General features: G+C 43.8%; 1 protein-coding gene across 2 annotated transcripts in view; it reads left to right on the plus strand.

Moving 5' to 3' along the window:
• NEGR1 (neuronal growth regulator 1) overlaps positions 1-14,061 on the plus strand; it is a 268,351-nt gene that overhangs the window by 160,382 nt on the left and 93,908 nt on the right. For both annotated transcript variants that reach the window (XM_031050831.2, XM_005151198.3), the window contains exon 3: positions 9,242-9,367. In XM_031050831.2, coding sequence (XP_030906691.2) covers positions 9,242-9,367 — 126 coding nt within the window. The remainder of the gene's footprint in view (positions 1-9,241; positions 9,368-14,061) is intronic.

Consider the following 14,061-nt stretch of genomic DNA (forward strand, 5'->3'; position numbering starts at 1 on the left):
CCTAACCTGCCACTCCATGGGGCAGTCAGAATGCAGGGGATGGTAACACTGAAATGCAGCATCCTTGTCAGTGGTGAGTGAGCTGTCCCATAGCCAGAGGGGTGGGAAGCCTCAGGTGATCACTGGACACCTCCAAGCAAACATTTCTTGCAACAGCCAAGTCTGTCCCATGCTCCCATCACTGGGAGGAAGCATGAGGACCCATCAGGGCAGCATTCTGGAGGCACAGCAGGGATTGGGACAGTGGTGTGAGTTCAACTGGAATGGGTTGCCCAGGGAAGTTGTGAATGCTCCATCCCTGGCAGTGTTCAAAGCCAGGTTGGATGAAGTCTTTGGTGACCTGGTTTAGTGTGAGGTGTCCCTGCCCATGGCAGGGGGGTTGGAACTGGATGCTCTTAAGATCCTTTTCAACCCAAACAATTCAATGATTTTATGATTTATCTTCAAGGCCTTGAGATTTGGACCATGGGTTGTTATCACTTACAAGCTGGTTCGGAGCTGACGGACTGGTTCCAATGCATTTAGTGGCATCAGGGTGGAATGAAATGATGATTGTTCTTATTAATGTTACTGTTTTCTTGCAGCCTGGCTTTTTTTTTTTCTTGCAGCTCGCTATTTAGGCTTGTCTGAACTTCATTCTCACACCGTTTGCTTTAATTGCTTTTGGAAACAGAGACAAATTTATTTCTCTCTGTTATAAACAGCTCCAGGGAATACAAACTTGCGGCTGTCTCCCTCGTGCCATGCTCCATTGCTGTGCACGTCTAATAAAGGTGATTAATATCTTTAATGCTGTAGTGGATATAATCTTGGGTAAATATTTAAACAAAAACCCTGCATAAGACACAACAATCTACTTTTTTGAGTATTTTAATTGTTTTTTATTTATCCTATAATGGTGATGAATTACTTACTTAATCAGAGTACAATATTCTCAACACAGATCTGGAGAGAAGAAATAATGGAAAATACTGACTTTTTTCCTATCATTGGTCATTTTCAGAAACCTTTTAGCGAATGAGTTAAGCCAGGCATGTGAAGGAAGGGAATTGTATGGATTTTAAACTGTGTAGGGATGGGTTTGCACACCAGGATCATACTGGACACTGGGAATGGCACACTGCCAGCATGGCTACCTGTAGTCATTTGTCCTCTGTGTTCTTTTGCTGTGTGTTTTTCTCTCAATTAATCAGATTTAAGTGGAGCAATGTAATAGGCTGCTTTCTGAGAAGAAAATGAAGCCTCACTAGAATGTCAATCTCTTTCCAGAATGTTTAACATCACTTTAAATTTAATCAGCAAACCAAAACATAATCACTTATTTTTCTCATTTGTTTTAGATAACCGAAATCTTTGGCTTTGATTTTGATTTCTTTTGACTCCCAGAAAATGAGCAAAGTTTAAAGTGTGTTTAATGTTTGATGGGGCACAGGCAATTCCACAATTTGAAACTTGCAAATGGGGAATCAGTCCCAAATCCCTCAAAATACTTAATTGGAAAACCAGACCATCAGGTGGGTGAGAACAAATCAGTTCTGTGCCCTTATAGTTGCTTGTCCATCACTTAGCACTGACTCTTCAACAGGATCAGGTCCCTGCAGGGGTTTCTGCAGTCTATATACCTTGTCCGAGGTGGGAAGGTGTTAATTTAAAAGCAGTTTAAGGAGGAGTATCGTGTGACTGGAAAGTGGTTTTCATATTGGATCATCACACAAAATTTACTTGGGAGTTTAATTCATCTTTCATCCTTACTTATCCTTTTTTTTAATCTATAATCTGCATAGCTACTTCTAATCTTGTTTCTTGCGTTTCTTTAACCTACACTGCATAGTTATTTATTTACTGCTATATTTAAAGTTTTCTCTGACCTTCACAGTTTCCATGATGGCATGGGCGAAAGACTCTGATTGTAGTTGAAATGGAGAGTAGCTCTGCAATGGTTTTAATCTGCACTCAAAGCTCAGCATGACAGATAATAAGAGCTGAATCTTCTCATAGATCAGAGTCTTTAGAGGTCTTATAAGATGTATGCACACAAAATAAACATTTTTTAATTCATATTTAATATTAACTTTCCAGTGTGGTTATGCACATACAGTCTAGTCATAATTAGTAAATTACACAGTTTTTGCTGATCTGAATGTAAAGATCACTTTCAGTCAGTAAATAGCAGAAAATTCAGCAGCATGCCAATATACCAGAAATCATTATTCGTCTCAAACTGTGAGGCTCCAGAAATACCACAGAAGCTAATTTCTACCACGGGAAAGATGATCTTCCTAGGAAACCATTGATAGAAATAAAAGCTATGATTTTTCATCACTACTAGATCGTATTACACCATCTCTGTTTTTACAGAATGATATTTACAGCAGGACTACACTTCCGTGTTTACTTGTGTGTTATCTTGGTTAATGTGTGGCTTTTAGTCTTCTATTTTCAAGTTCTCTTTTGGAAATGCAGAACTGATGCAACCTGCTCAGTGTCATTGTCATAAGACTTGTCGACATCTTCTACTAGATTGTATTTCATTTCCCCACTATGAAACCTAGATTAAAGAAGAGCCTGATCAATTAGGGAAGGAATAAAGCACGTGCTTAGGAGAAAATCACTTAATCTGTACTCTGAAGCTCGGAAAATTCTCCGTCCTCTGCCTTGTCACTGTTCAAATCTTCCCTTTGAAAGACTGCAAAATTCCTGATGATAAGCCTCAAAAAGAAGTGAAAGTATGCACCTTCCTTCTGTATCAGGCCTCCCAGTCTGTAGTAAATCTGGAAAGGGCTTGTCCTTTGGGATCTTGTGTCCCTGGAGGCAAGGACGATGGGCTCTGTGCTCTGCACCATGCTGAGTACAGAACATCACTGGGTATAAACCCAGCGCTGCAGGCACAGCACTTCCCACCTGGAGTTCTCCTTTTCCATATTTAAAGCTGAGCTGTAGCTCTGTAATAGATCATTGTGCAGGGCACAGGGAAAAAGAGTTCACTGAGATAGACACCAATAATGAAGTCTGAGAGGAAAGCTTTGTGGGAGGCAGAAGAATGCACTAGACCTTATGTGCTCATAACCATGGTCTTAAATGTAATACATTTAATAAAAGCTATTATAGAATATTGTACATTTAGAGGTTATATACAGACATTGTGTATTGTGGGTATAGCAGAGGGAGGCATGAAGAACTCTGTGTGTTCATAACCTGTAGGATCCACAAAGCTGCAGGAAGAGAACTGATGGTGTCGATCTGCCCTATGGGTGAAAATACCCAACTTGGAGATCCATGGGAAGGAGCATGACATTGTATTTGGAAGAGCAAATTCCTCCTGCCTGCATGGGAATGCTGGAAGCTGTTGTACCCTGTTTGCACACACTGCTGTTTGCCCCTTGGCAGTTAGAAATGCAGAAGCATTTGTACAGTCAGATGGGGCAACAAACTCATTCCGATCTGAACAAAATGATCAGCTGAGCTGCTGAACGCTGCAGCTTCTCCCTCCCTCTCTGCCTATCACTTAATAAAGAGATTAGGGAAAAAAACACCCAAGTTATCATTGCAGACAGGAAGAGAGGGCTGCAGCCCAGCGTTTGGATAAAGAACTTGAGGGTATTGGGGATAGGGGAAAAGAGGCTTTATGATACTTCTTTCACCCAAAAAAGTCACTCTATTGACAAGAAAGCACACAAAGCTGCAGCTGAGGCAGTATGAGCACAAAGGCTGGACTTGCAGCACCAGGGAAGGGTGACACACTGGTAATTCCATAGATTCTGGTGGTAAAATCTCTCCTGCCCAGCTCCCAGATGTAACACTCCCTTACTTACAATCTAGTTCCACTCACTGTTTTCATATGTTCCGTTGTCACAGGATAAAAGATGGGATTGATTACACTATAAACTGAAAAGGGAGTTTGTTACCATGTGATTTAATTAATGTTACTAAAAAAAGCATAGTTCATAACTTGTCATCACCTTTATCTGGGGAAATATTTGGAGGAAAGAGAGCTGTATGTCCAGTCACATGTTGTAATCTTCATCCTACATATACTTTAATAGGCCATTTCCATGGGGGGATCAGTAGGGCAGCACATCTATTACTAAATGAGATAGGTGCTCTTAAGCTGAGGCCCAGATTTTTAGCCTGATAATTCTGGATTGTTCTGTAAATAAGACATCATTTCCCATGTATGGAAACACAACAGCAATTAAAAAAGCAGCTCTGCCCTAGAGCCATTCCCACTGCACCAGAAAGCTTTATTATGCTGCATCATTTTTGTACAGATGAATGTAACTAAGAATATAATTCCAGTTCTTAAAAATGAGAAATGAGACCCCGCAATGAACTATACACTCCATGTTAACACTCTGCAAATAATGGCATGCATAAATCTGGGCTCCAGGAAGAAGTAAGACACTGAGGCCCAATTCCTACTGGCATCCATCAGGGGTGGCAGGGACAGCAGATCTGGTTAGACACGGAAGCTTCTCCACACAGGCAGGGAAAGCAGATCTGCAGCCTCTGGTGAGGAAGGTGCTGTTCAGAGGTAGGACAAGTAGGGACAGGCCAAGGGGAATGGCTTGAACCTGCCACAAGAGGGGAGACTGAGCTGAGCTCTTAGGCAGAAGCTCTTCCCTGTGAGGGTGCTGAGGCGCTGGCACAGGGTGCCCAGAGAATCTGTGGCTGCCCCATCCCTGGCAGTGTTCAAGGCCAGGTTGGACACAGGGGCTTGGAGCAAGCTGCTCCAGTGGAAGGGGTCCCTGCCCGTGGCAGGGGTTGGAGCTGGATGAGCTTTAAGGTCCCTTCCAACACAAACCAGGCTGGGATGATCAGGAGGAGGGGAAAGGGTGAGGTTAGACAAAGCAGGCAGAACCCTGGAGACACTGCACTACTTCTGGGGACACCAGGTTTTACCTGCAAGATATGCAATTTTAAAGAGGAAATGAAGAGGAGATTCCCATAGTAATGCTCCAAGGGGATTCACTGGTGGACATGTAATGGGACCAAGAGATGCCTCCAGGCATTTACACTGTTGTACACATAACTGCTATTTTTAATGAGACAGGAGATCCATGCAGCAAACCATCCTCATCCTTTCCATGCCTCCTGTCCCCTCCATCCCTCCACCCCTCCACAGATGGCCAGGAGCTAGAGGGATAAGAGGAATAAATGGTCCAGGTAATAGTAACTGCACAGGGAAAGAGGAAATCAAGCTGAAATAGAGTAGCAGGTTTACCTCTGTATAGTGCGGGTTAGACTCTTGCAAGGCTATTACACCTTGTTCCACTGTTCACATTTCAGGATGATTCAGATATTCCTTGAGAGAGAATCAAATATTATCTAGGAAGTCTTACAGAAGTTAAGCTTGTGATGCTCAAATCGTCTGCTGAGAAAGATGAAGATGTGATTTGTTACGTTGTGCAGGTCCTTACTCATAAGAAAGATACTTGATAGTAAGGGGGATGTTCATTTTTGCAGACCAAAACTTAATGATTTCTGAAAGCTGAATTTAGTGGAAGGCAATTTTGAGCTAAGATGCTATTTCCCAGCAGCGAGGGGGTATTTAGTTGCTGAAAGTGTTTTCCAGATGTGGCAGCCTGAGCATCGCCTGGAATTGCAAGGATGAGGCCAGGCAGCTTCATAAAACATATATTGTATTCAGGCTCCTGGGAAACCTTACAGCCTGTGATTGTCTGAGATCAGGCTGAATTACCCTTAGTGACTTCTCTGGCCATATAATGCACAAATATTTTGATATGGTTGAATTTCATTCATATTCTATTCTGTGCTCCATAACCATGGTTTCCATGTAGAGTCACCAGGGAAAGGTGTTCACTTGTTTGCCATTAGAACATACAGTTTTATCAAAATTAAAGTATTTGACAGAATTATATAGATTTGGGGGTTTAACACTGTAGGAAAAACCTGTAGCAAGAGAGGTGAGACTGAGGGCTGGCCAGTGGCTGCCTGGAAACAACGAGGAAAGGGAAAGAGCTGGAGCTGCAGGAGGAAATCCAGGGCTGGGAGCCTGAGAAAACAGGCTGCTTGTTGTGAGGACACTTGAAAAGAAGGTGAGTGATGAAGAGCGAATAAAACCTTATGTAAGGGAAGGCAAAGGAGGACAAGGAGAGCACTTGCATCAAGCAGCAAAGAGTAGAGCATGTTGGTTTTGCACTGGAAATGAAATCTTGTTCATTTATGGGAATTGAATGAAATCCCACTTCTTGCTCTAGAGTCCTGCTGTGACAGAGCAGTCAGTCTGTTTTCTCTGGAAGTTTGTATCTTGGGAGATTTGATTACAGTTGCTTGTGTGATGCAGCATTTCTGCTGGATCCTTATGTTGCTCTGCTCACAGGACCTACAGTGGTTGAGCTGAAGGACCAGTGTGCCAGCAGCTCCTCATTCCCACTGGAATCAATGCTATTAGTTAATGTTACTAATTGACTGGAACAGGCTGCCTAGGGAAGTGGTGGATTCATCATCCCTGGAGGTCTTAAAATACATGTCGATGTGTCACTGAGGGACATGGGTTAGTGATGGATTTGGCACTGCTGAGTTAATGGTTGGACTTGATCTTAAAGGCGTTTTCCCACCTAAATGATTCTATGAATATGATGTTTCTAAACTGTTGTTATCATTGGCACTAATTAAATCAGTAAATCAGTACTGAATGCTGAGTGGGCATTTCACCCCTTACTTCCTGGTGATGGATACAGGGAAGAGTCTGGACTAAACCTCATCCTACCCCTGGCACAGCCTGGGTGCCAGGAGACCTCTTTAACTTGCTTTAGTTCGTAGTGGTCACCCAGGCACCCCCGTGACAGCACAGCAGGCTCCAGCCACATCCTCTGTGTATAGTGACAAGTTTAAGGCAAATACAAATCACTGGCATAAACAGCAGTAGGTGTCAGGTGTGAGAAATCCCTCCATGGGACCGCGTCAGTAACACCAGGACATGAGCAAATCTCTCTTTTTCTCCCCTTCAAAGGCACAGAACCTCAGATAAGCAGTTTAATGCAGTTGGAAATCTTACACCATAACATTTACTTAATCTAGAACATATTTTCACAGTTTCAAATAGAAACTGAATCAGCCAATTGTATATCTTTACTTGTGGGAAGAGTTGTTTTGAGTGATTTGATTCCTTGACTTGTGGCAGTACATTCATTTGTGAAGGATAAAGAAACAAGTGGCTCAGAAGCAGGCAGATATTTCTGTAATACCATAGACTGAATAAAACCACTGCATGTGCCCCATCCCTCGCGATACCCTGCTCTCAGATGAGTTCTGCATTTCAGAGGGAATGATCCCTCACCAGGTGTCTGTAGGAAGCAGATTCGTTGCTCATTCTCTGTACACAAAAATAAGAATAATGAGAATTCCTCTCAGTGTTTTGTCTGTTGCCAAGCTGAAATATTAATGATATTTAGCTTGGGCTGGGATGGGGGAGTGGGAAAGGCTGGCATCAACAACACCCTGTTTCAGTGCATGGGGATCCCATGTCATGTTGTAGCTGTGATGGAGTGGACACAACACTGGTGGGTGTTCACCATCTCCTTTAGAATGGAAGAGACTTCTGCAGGAGGAAGTTCAGCAACAGGTTCATTGCAGGGATCTGCAAAGAAGTACAATTAATAAATTATGCCTTTACATGGAAATAACTCTTCTGAATGTTTCTGTTGCTAAAAATGGTCTGTAGTGACTGCGTGCTCTTCCAGGTCAGCAAGGGAGGTAGGGAAGAGTGGATCACCACCTTTGTGAGTTGGACTATGATAAATTCAGTGTTGTATCTCTGAGTGCAATCCTGCCTGAACTTCACAGGTGGGTGATGCTGACCTTCATTGCTTAGGAAATGGGCAGGTTCAGCCTTCCCCAGACCTGTGTTTCACCTGAAGATGATGTTTCTCTCTTTATTAAAAACACTCTACATAAACATTCAGTTTTCCTTGCTCCCAAGTGCACAGCTGCAAGCAAGCACTGGGGATTCCCAGCATTTGAAGTCTGTCTGACCCCAGCTGAAATAGTTCCAGTTGATGGACCATGGAAAGGGCTGGAGAACATCTGCAGGTCGATACCAGAGCACACAAAACCAGGCAGTGCCTGTGACAAAGTAGTTTCAAAGTACCTTGAGGGGACGTTAGCAACATGTTCCAGGTTGCAAAGGTGGGATCAGATGGTGGGATTTTGCTGTGCAAATGGAGCAAGCCAGTAGGACAGGGCTGGGGCATTCAAGACAGTAAAGCTCCAGTTGGACAGAGGCTTTGGTTAGGAAGATCATGAACATTTTCTTGTCCTCGTTTTGTGGGTAGCCATTTTCCTTGTGGAGCCCTTGGATTTTACAGCAGTTGTTAACAGAAGGTTCTGAAACCTTCTGCAGGTTCCCATATGTAGGATCTGTGTCTTTTACAGCTATTTGTATAGAATCTGTTCTTTATCTTGTAGAGAATAGTGCTTTTCAGAAACATCAATAGTGTGTGCCTATACCAACCATAATATTAAGACATGTAAAGAAATACATATTTCTTCAGAAACATTCATCTGAAACCCTGAATTCCACCTTCATTGCTGGCATCCTGAGTTCTTTCACTCCCCATGTAACATTACAAAGAGTAGAGCAGTCTCTTAAGGGTAGGAGATTTTTTCCATCATTTTCCATCCATTTGGAACTCTTTTCTCTTATGCTCAGATATAGAAATAGTGCAGAATATGAACTTTAGTGAAGAGTTCTGCTCATGTAATAGAAGAAAATCTAGCTTATATTTTCTTTGCCACGTTGTTACTGCAAGCTTAAAAACGCTACAAAGCAACAGAAATGAATGTATGTTGGTGCTCTGCGTGAAGAGCTGTGACTCTCCAGGAACATGGGGAGTAGATGGGACAGGCATCACTATTTTTAAAAGTACAAGAAATAACTAATTTCGTCTTCTTTTCAAACTGTGACAAGCCAGCTCAGCCTTCTCTTAGGCAGGAGCATCCAGCAGCAGCAGTTCCCTAGGAACTCAGTAGCAATACCTGCTTGGCACCAACAGAGGAATTGCTGCTTTCTTACATGTAGCTTTCTGGATGGATGTCTGAGCTGCTGTGCACATGATGGGACTAGCTCTGGTTGCACCTAAACAAGGTTTTTGCATAGTTATGTTTCAAGAACCACACATGTTTTTGGCAGTGTGGGTATCCCACCTCTCCTCTCCATGCTCTGGTGGGATTGTGCCATCTCAGCAGCTTTCCATTACAGCATTTTCTTGTTTCCTTCCAGTTTCTCCGAAGATATACCGTATCTCCAGTGACATCGTTGTGAACGAAGGGAGCAACGTTACCCTGGTGTGCCTGGCCACGGGAAAGCCAGAGCCTTCCATTTCCTGGAGACACATCTCTCCATCAGGTAAGTACAGCTCTCTGTATCCCGGAGCTCTCTCAGCATCTCACCAGCAACAGGTCTGGGGTTCCTGATTTCCAGAAGTGTGGGAGCATTGCTTTGTACACCTTACACAGTGTGTGCCTACCTTGGCTGTCAGAAATAAAACCCTCTTCAGAGGATCAGTGAAAACTGTAACACTACTGTGACATAGGGATGGAGATTGAGCTGAGCTCTTAGGCAGAAGCTCTTTCCTGTGAGGGTGCTGAGGCGCTGGCACAGGGTGCCCAGAGAAGCTGTGGCTGCCCCATCCCTGGCAGTGTTCAAGGCCAGGCTGGACACACAGGGGCTTGGAGCAAGCTGCTCCAGTAGAAGAGGTCCCTGCCCGTGGCAGGGGTTGGAGCTGGATGAGCTTTAAGGTCCCTTCCAGCTCAAACCAGTCTGGGATTCTGGGATTCTATGAAATAAAGGCACCCTAGATATGATTATATTTTTAAGCCCATTTGAACAGGCTGCAGACATTTATCAAATAATTGCCATTAAAACCAAAGCAGAAAATAGTCCACACACAGGGCTCCTCAGAAGTAGGTGTGAAAGTTAAAAACATTAACACATCATGCAGTAGATTTAATTTAATGTAAGTACCACTGAACCATTATTACATGATACAGCGCAGTTTATTAGATTGGTTTTATTGAACAAATTAAATTATATGTATGAAAAATCGCAAGCAAAATGGCACCTAAAAGCAGAGTTTCTATTCGATGTTCCCATTTATACTTTTAATTTCTCATAATGTATTTAAAGGCAAACTTTTAGCTAACATTAAAGGCATCTCTATGACTATGACTTGGTGCAGAGCCACCAACACTGGCTCCATGCAAGCAAAGCAAGCTCTGCCTGGCTCAGAGCCAGGGAGATCCAGCCCTGTATCTCGTAGCTACTGCCATGGGAATCTTGGAGGGCTTTGTGTTTGTGAAGGATACTCCCTGCCCCCAGCTGGCTGCAGTCTGTGAGCCTGGTATTGCACTGCTTCTTCTGCAGGGACTCCACAGTGGTAGTTGGTTTTGCAGGGAAGGTCTTTGTGCTGTACCCATGACTCTTATGAAATCCATGTAGTTGTGGGGAAGGACAGCTTCATGGACTGTCACAGCTTACTGCAGTGTCTCATAATCCTGAGTAATGGTTTGCTTTACAAAGCAAGATCTAGGGGAAAAAAAACCCAAACCAACTTTTGACCTTTAAGACAGTGACAGTGAATTCTGCTTGAAGTGTCCATCAGGGGACACAGGGAAAAATCCACTTGGAGCAGAAAAAGGATTTTAACTAAATGTCAAATAAAATTTTATTGGAAACCGTGGTGATACTTTAGAGTAATAGCTTAAAGCATTAGGTTGTCTACACAAGGGAGCTGTTACAGTCATCCTGGAGAGGGAAAAAAGCAGAGAAGGAGGATTAGAGCACTCAGGCTGGAGAAGGGGTCTAAGAAGGAACTAGACCCTCCTCGGCTCAAGTTCAGTCAAATTGGTGCATGTAACCACAAGGGCTTTTAGTGAATCAGTGAGTTTGTATCTTCACAAGAGGACTGAGAATGGGGACGGAGAGGAAAGCTGGAAGCACTCAGCTACAGATCAATTACATCAGCCCCAGTGAGACCTGCAAATGAAATGCGAGGAAGGCACTAACTAAAGATGTGTATCAAAGGGCCTGCAGGGACAGGCCAAGGGGAATGGCTTGAACCTGCCAGAACAGGGGAGACTGAGCTGAGCTCTTAGGCAGAAGCTCTTCCCTGTGAGGGTGCTGAGGCGCTGGCACAGGGTGCCCAGAGAAGCTGTGGCTGCCCCATCCCTGGCAGTGTTCAAGGCCAGGTTGGACACAGGGGCTTGGAGCAAGCTGCTCCAGTGGAAGGTGTCCCTGCCTGTTGCAGGGGTTGGAACTGGATGGGCTTTAAGCTCCCTTCCAACCCAAACCAGTCTGGGATTCTACATAAGCCTAATAGCACTCGTTTGTTCTCCAAACCCCTAAACCCCGCTTTGTCCATCTCCAAGCCTGCATTTCTTTATCTGCCCATGGGTGAAGTGTTCTCTGCTACAACTATTAGCTGGGTCTATCTGCTCCGTTGGAGCAAATGCTCCCCCAGCTGAGCCTGGCAGGACAGCAAGCAGGAAGGACAAGGCCAGGCTGAGATGCTCTGAAGAGCCTCAGTGCTAAGGCTGGTGAAATCACTGCAAATGTTGCATTATGGGGCTGCATCATTACAAAACCCTCTTTTCCTGAGCAGTGAGTGTATTGCAGCCACTGCAGGGCACTGGGATATGCCTTGGGTTTCCCCTGCTTGATTAATGGCCTGAACTCTGTCCAGAGCAGGAGAACACATGAACCAAATAACTTTTTGCTCAAAAAATCCTGTAAAATGTGATGGAAGGAAATATAATTTACCGAATCTGTTCTGTCTCTTAAATAAAGAGGAATTTTCTCATTTAGGTCACGCTGCACCAGTGTCGTTCTCAGGTGTATATTCTGCTGTGCAGACAGTTATAAATGGCATTCAAATTCAAGTAAATATCAGTGTGGCAAACAAGAAGCCTGGATTTATTAGAAAACAAAATGCAAGAGAGTTGAAATGGCCTGATTTCTGGGACGATTTATATTCTGTCTGCAGCAAATTACCTTTATCTAAACACAAGCTTCATCTGCACTTGATAATTTCTACCATTTTCCTCCTGTCACTCCCAGCAGCACTAATGAGGGTTACATGCAAGCATCACATCTAGAATGCACCACTAAATCATATTAACGAATCGGTTAGAATATTCTGAAGCTGTTTGTCAATGCTGCTACTAAAAGATAAGAAACTGAAATCTGTGAATACAAATGATTCAATGTCGACTAATTCCGAAGTATTATCATGATTTGCATCAGTGCAGCCTTTACGTGCATTAGGTTGGGCTCAGATTTTGTGAACAAGAGAAGGTGTCTTCCAACCCAAACTATGATTCTATGATAAAATGATCCTTTTCATAGGAATAAAACCAGAATGTTTTTAGAGGTGATTTTTAGCTGGGTATATAAATTGTTGGCCTGGAATCTTTATTGTGCATGTTTAACTTGCAGTCATTATGTAAATGCTTTCATTATATAAATATTCATTATAGAAACCCATTATGTAAATCCACCAAAATCCACACATTCAGCGCAACACCGTCAGGAACGCAGGGCTGTAGTTTGTAATCTGAAATCTTCCATTGTTGAAATGTCACCCGAATAAATTGCAGGTATTACTTATTTTGTTCTGACATTTAAGAGCAAAGAGCAGCATCAATAGTTTAAGAATGAAACCAGAATTTTAAAGGATTAAGGTCTGCCTGAAAGAGGACTCCAGCCTCAAACTCCTCTATGTGCATGCAGCTCGTGCGTGTGTGCTGCAGTGATGATGCTGGAACACGAGTGCTGCCAGGAGCAGGAACAGCAAAAGCCATTCAGAAAAGTTTTGGTAATATTACTGCATGTAACATTTGGCTGCTGTCTGTCAGAACTCTTTTCCTCTTTGGTTTTGATAATACTCCCAAAAGCGAGTTGCCCCATCCACAGAGGGACCCATGACCAGACACTCAGGTGATGGCCCACTCAGACTGCTGGGCTGAACATGAGCCAGCAGCAGAAGCTCCCATCGCCTGAGGCTTGCTAGGAAAGTCTGAAGTGTCCTGGGTTCATCTGAATGCAAAACAAGTTAAATTCCATAATTTCACAAAGTCTAGTGGAAAAAGCAACATTTTTTTCTATCCAACTCCTTGAAAACAAAATGTCACTTAGAATTCTAGAATGGTTTGTGTTGGAAGGGAGGGACCTTAAAGCTCCTCCAGCTCCAGCCCCTGCCACGGGCAGGGACCCCTTCCACTGGAGCAGCTTGCTCCAAGCCCCTGTGTCCAACCTGGCCTTGAACACTGCCAGGGATGGGGCAGCCACAGCTTCTCTGGGCACCCTGTGCCAGCGCCTCAGCACCCTCACAGGGAAGAGCTTCTACCCAGTATTTAACCTGAGCTTCCTCTGTTTCAGTTTGAACCCATCACCCCTTGTCCTGTCACTGCCATCCCTAATTAAGAGTCCCTCTCCAGCTTGCTTGTGGCCCCCTTCAGATACTGGAAGCTGCTCTGAGGTCTCCATGCAGCTTCTCTTCTCCAGGCTGTCCTCCTATGGGAGGTGCTCCAGCCCCTGATGATCCTCATGGCCTACTCTGGTCTCACTCCAACAGCTCCATGTCCTTCTTATGTCAGGAACACCAGAACTGCACACAGTGTTCCAAGTATCATACTGTATAATAATACTCCAGTCACCTCATGGAACTACATGAGCTGTGAGGTCCTTCCCAACCCAAACCATTCTGGGCTTCTGTGATTTCTTCAGTCTTGTTTCCAGGGAATGGTGACACTGAAGAGTTTCCAAAATAACCTGTAGACACTCCGAAAACCCCTGTAGGAACTGTTCAGCACATGCTAAATAACAGATTTTTCACTAACTCTGGGGAAAGCTGCACTTACCCAGTCAGGAGCCTGACTTCAGGTTTGAACACCCCTCCTTCCCCAGCACATTTCATTTGCTGCCAGGGCATGTGTGCAGGAGTGTGATATGACTGAACGTAATCTAATGCCCATCCTATTGTTTCTGGACAGCCCTAAAGCTGTGAAGATGTATTGCATTAATGTATCATCATAGCCATGTCG

This window comes from Melopsittacus undulatus, chromosome 6 (genome assembly GCF_012275295.1).
Source record: "Melopsittacus undulatus isolate bMelUnd1 chromosome 6, bMelUnd1.mat.Z, whole genome shotgun sequence".
NCBI classification, from domain to species: Eukaryota; Metazoa; Chordata; class Aves; order Psittaciformes; family Psittaculidae; genus Melopsittacus; species Melopsittacus undulatus.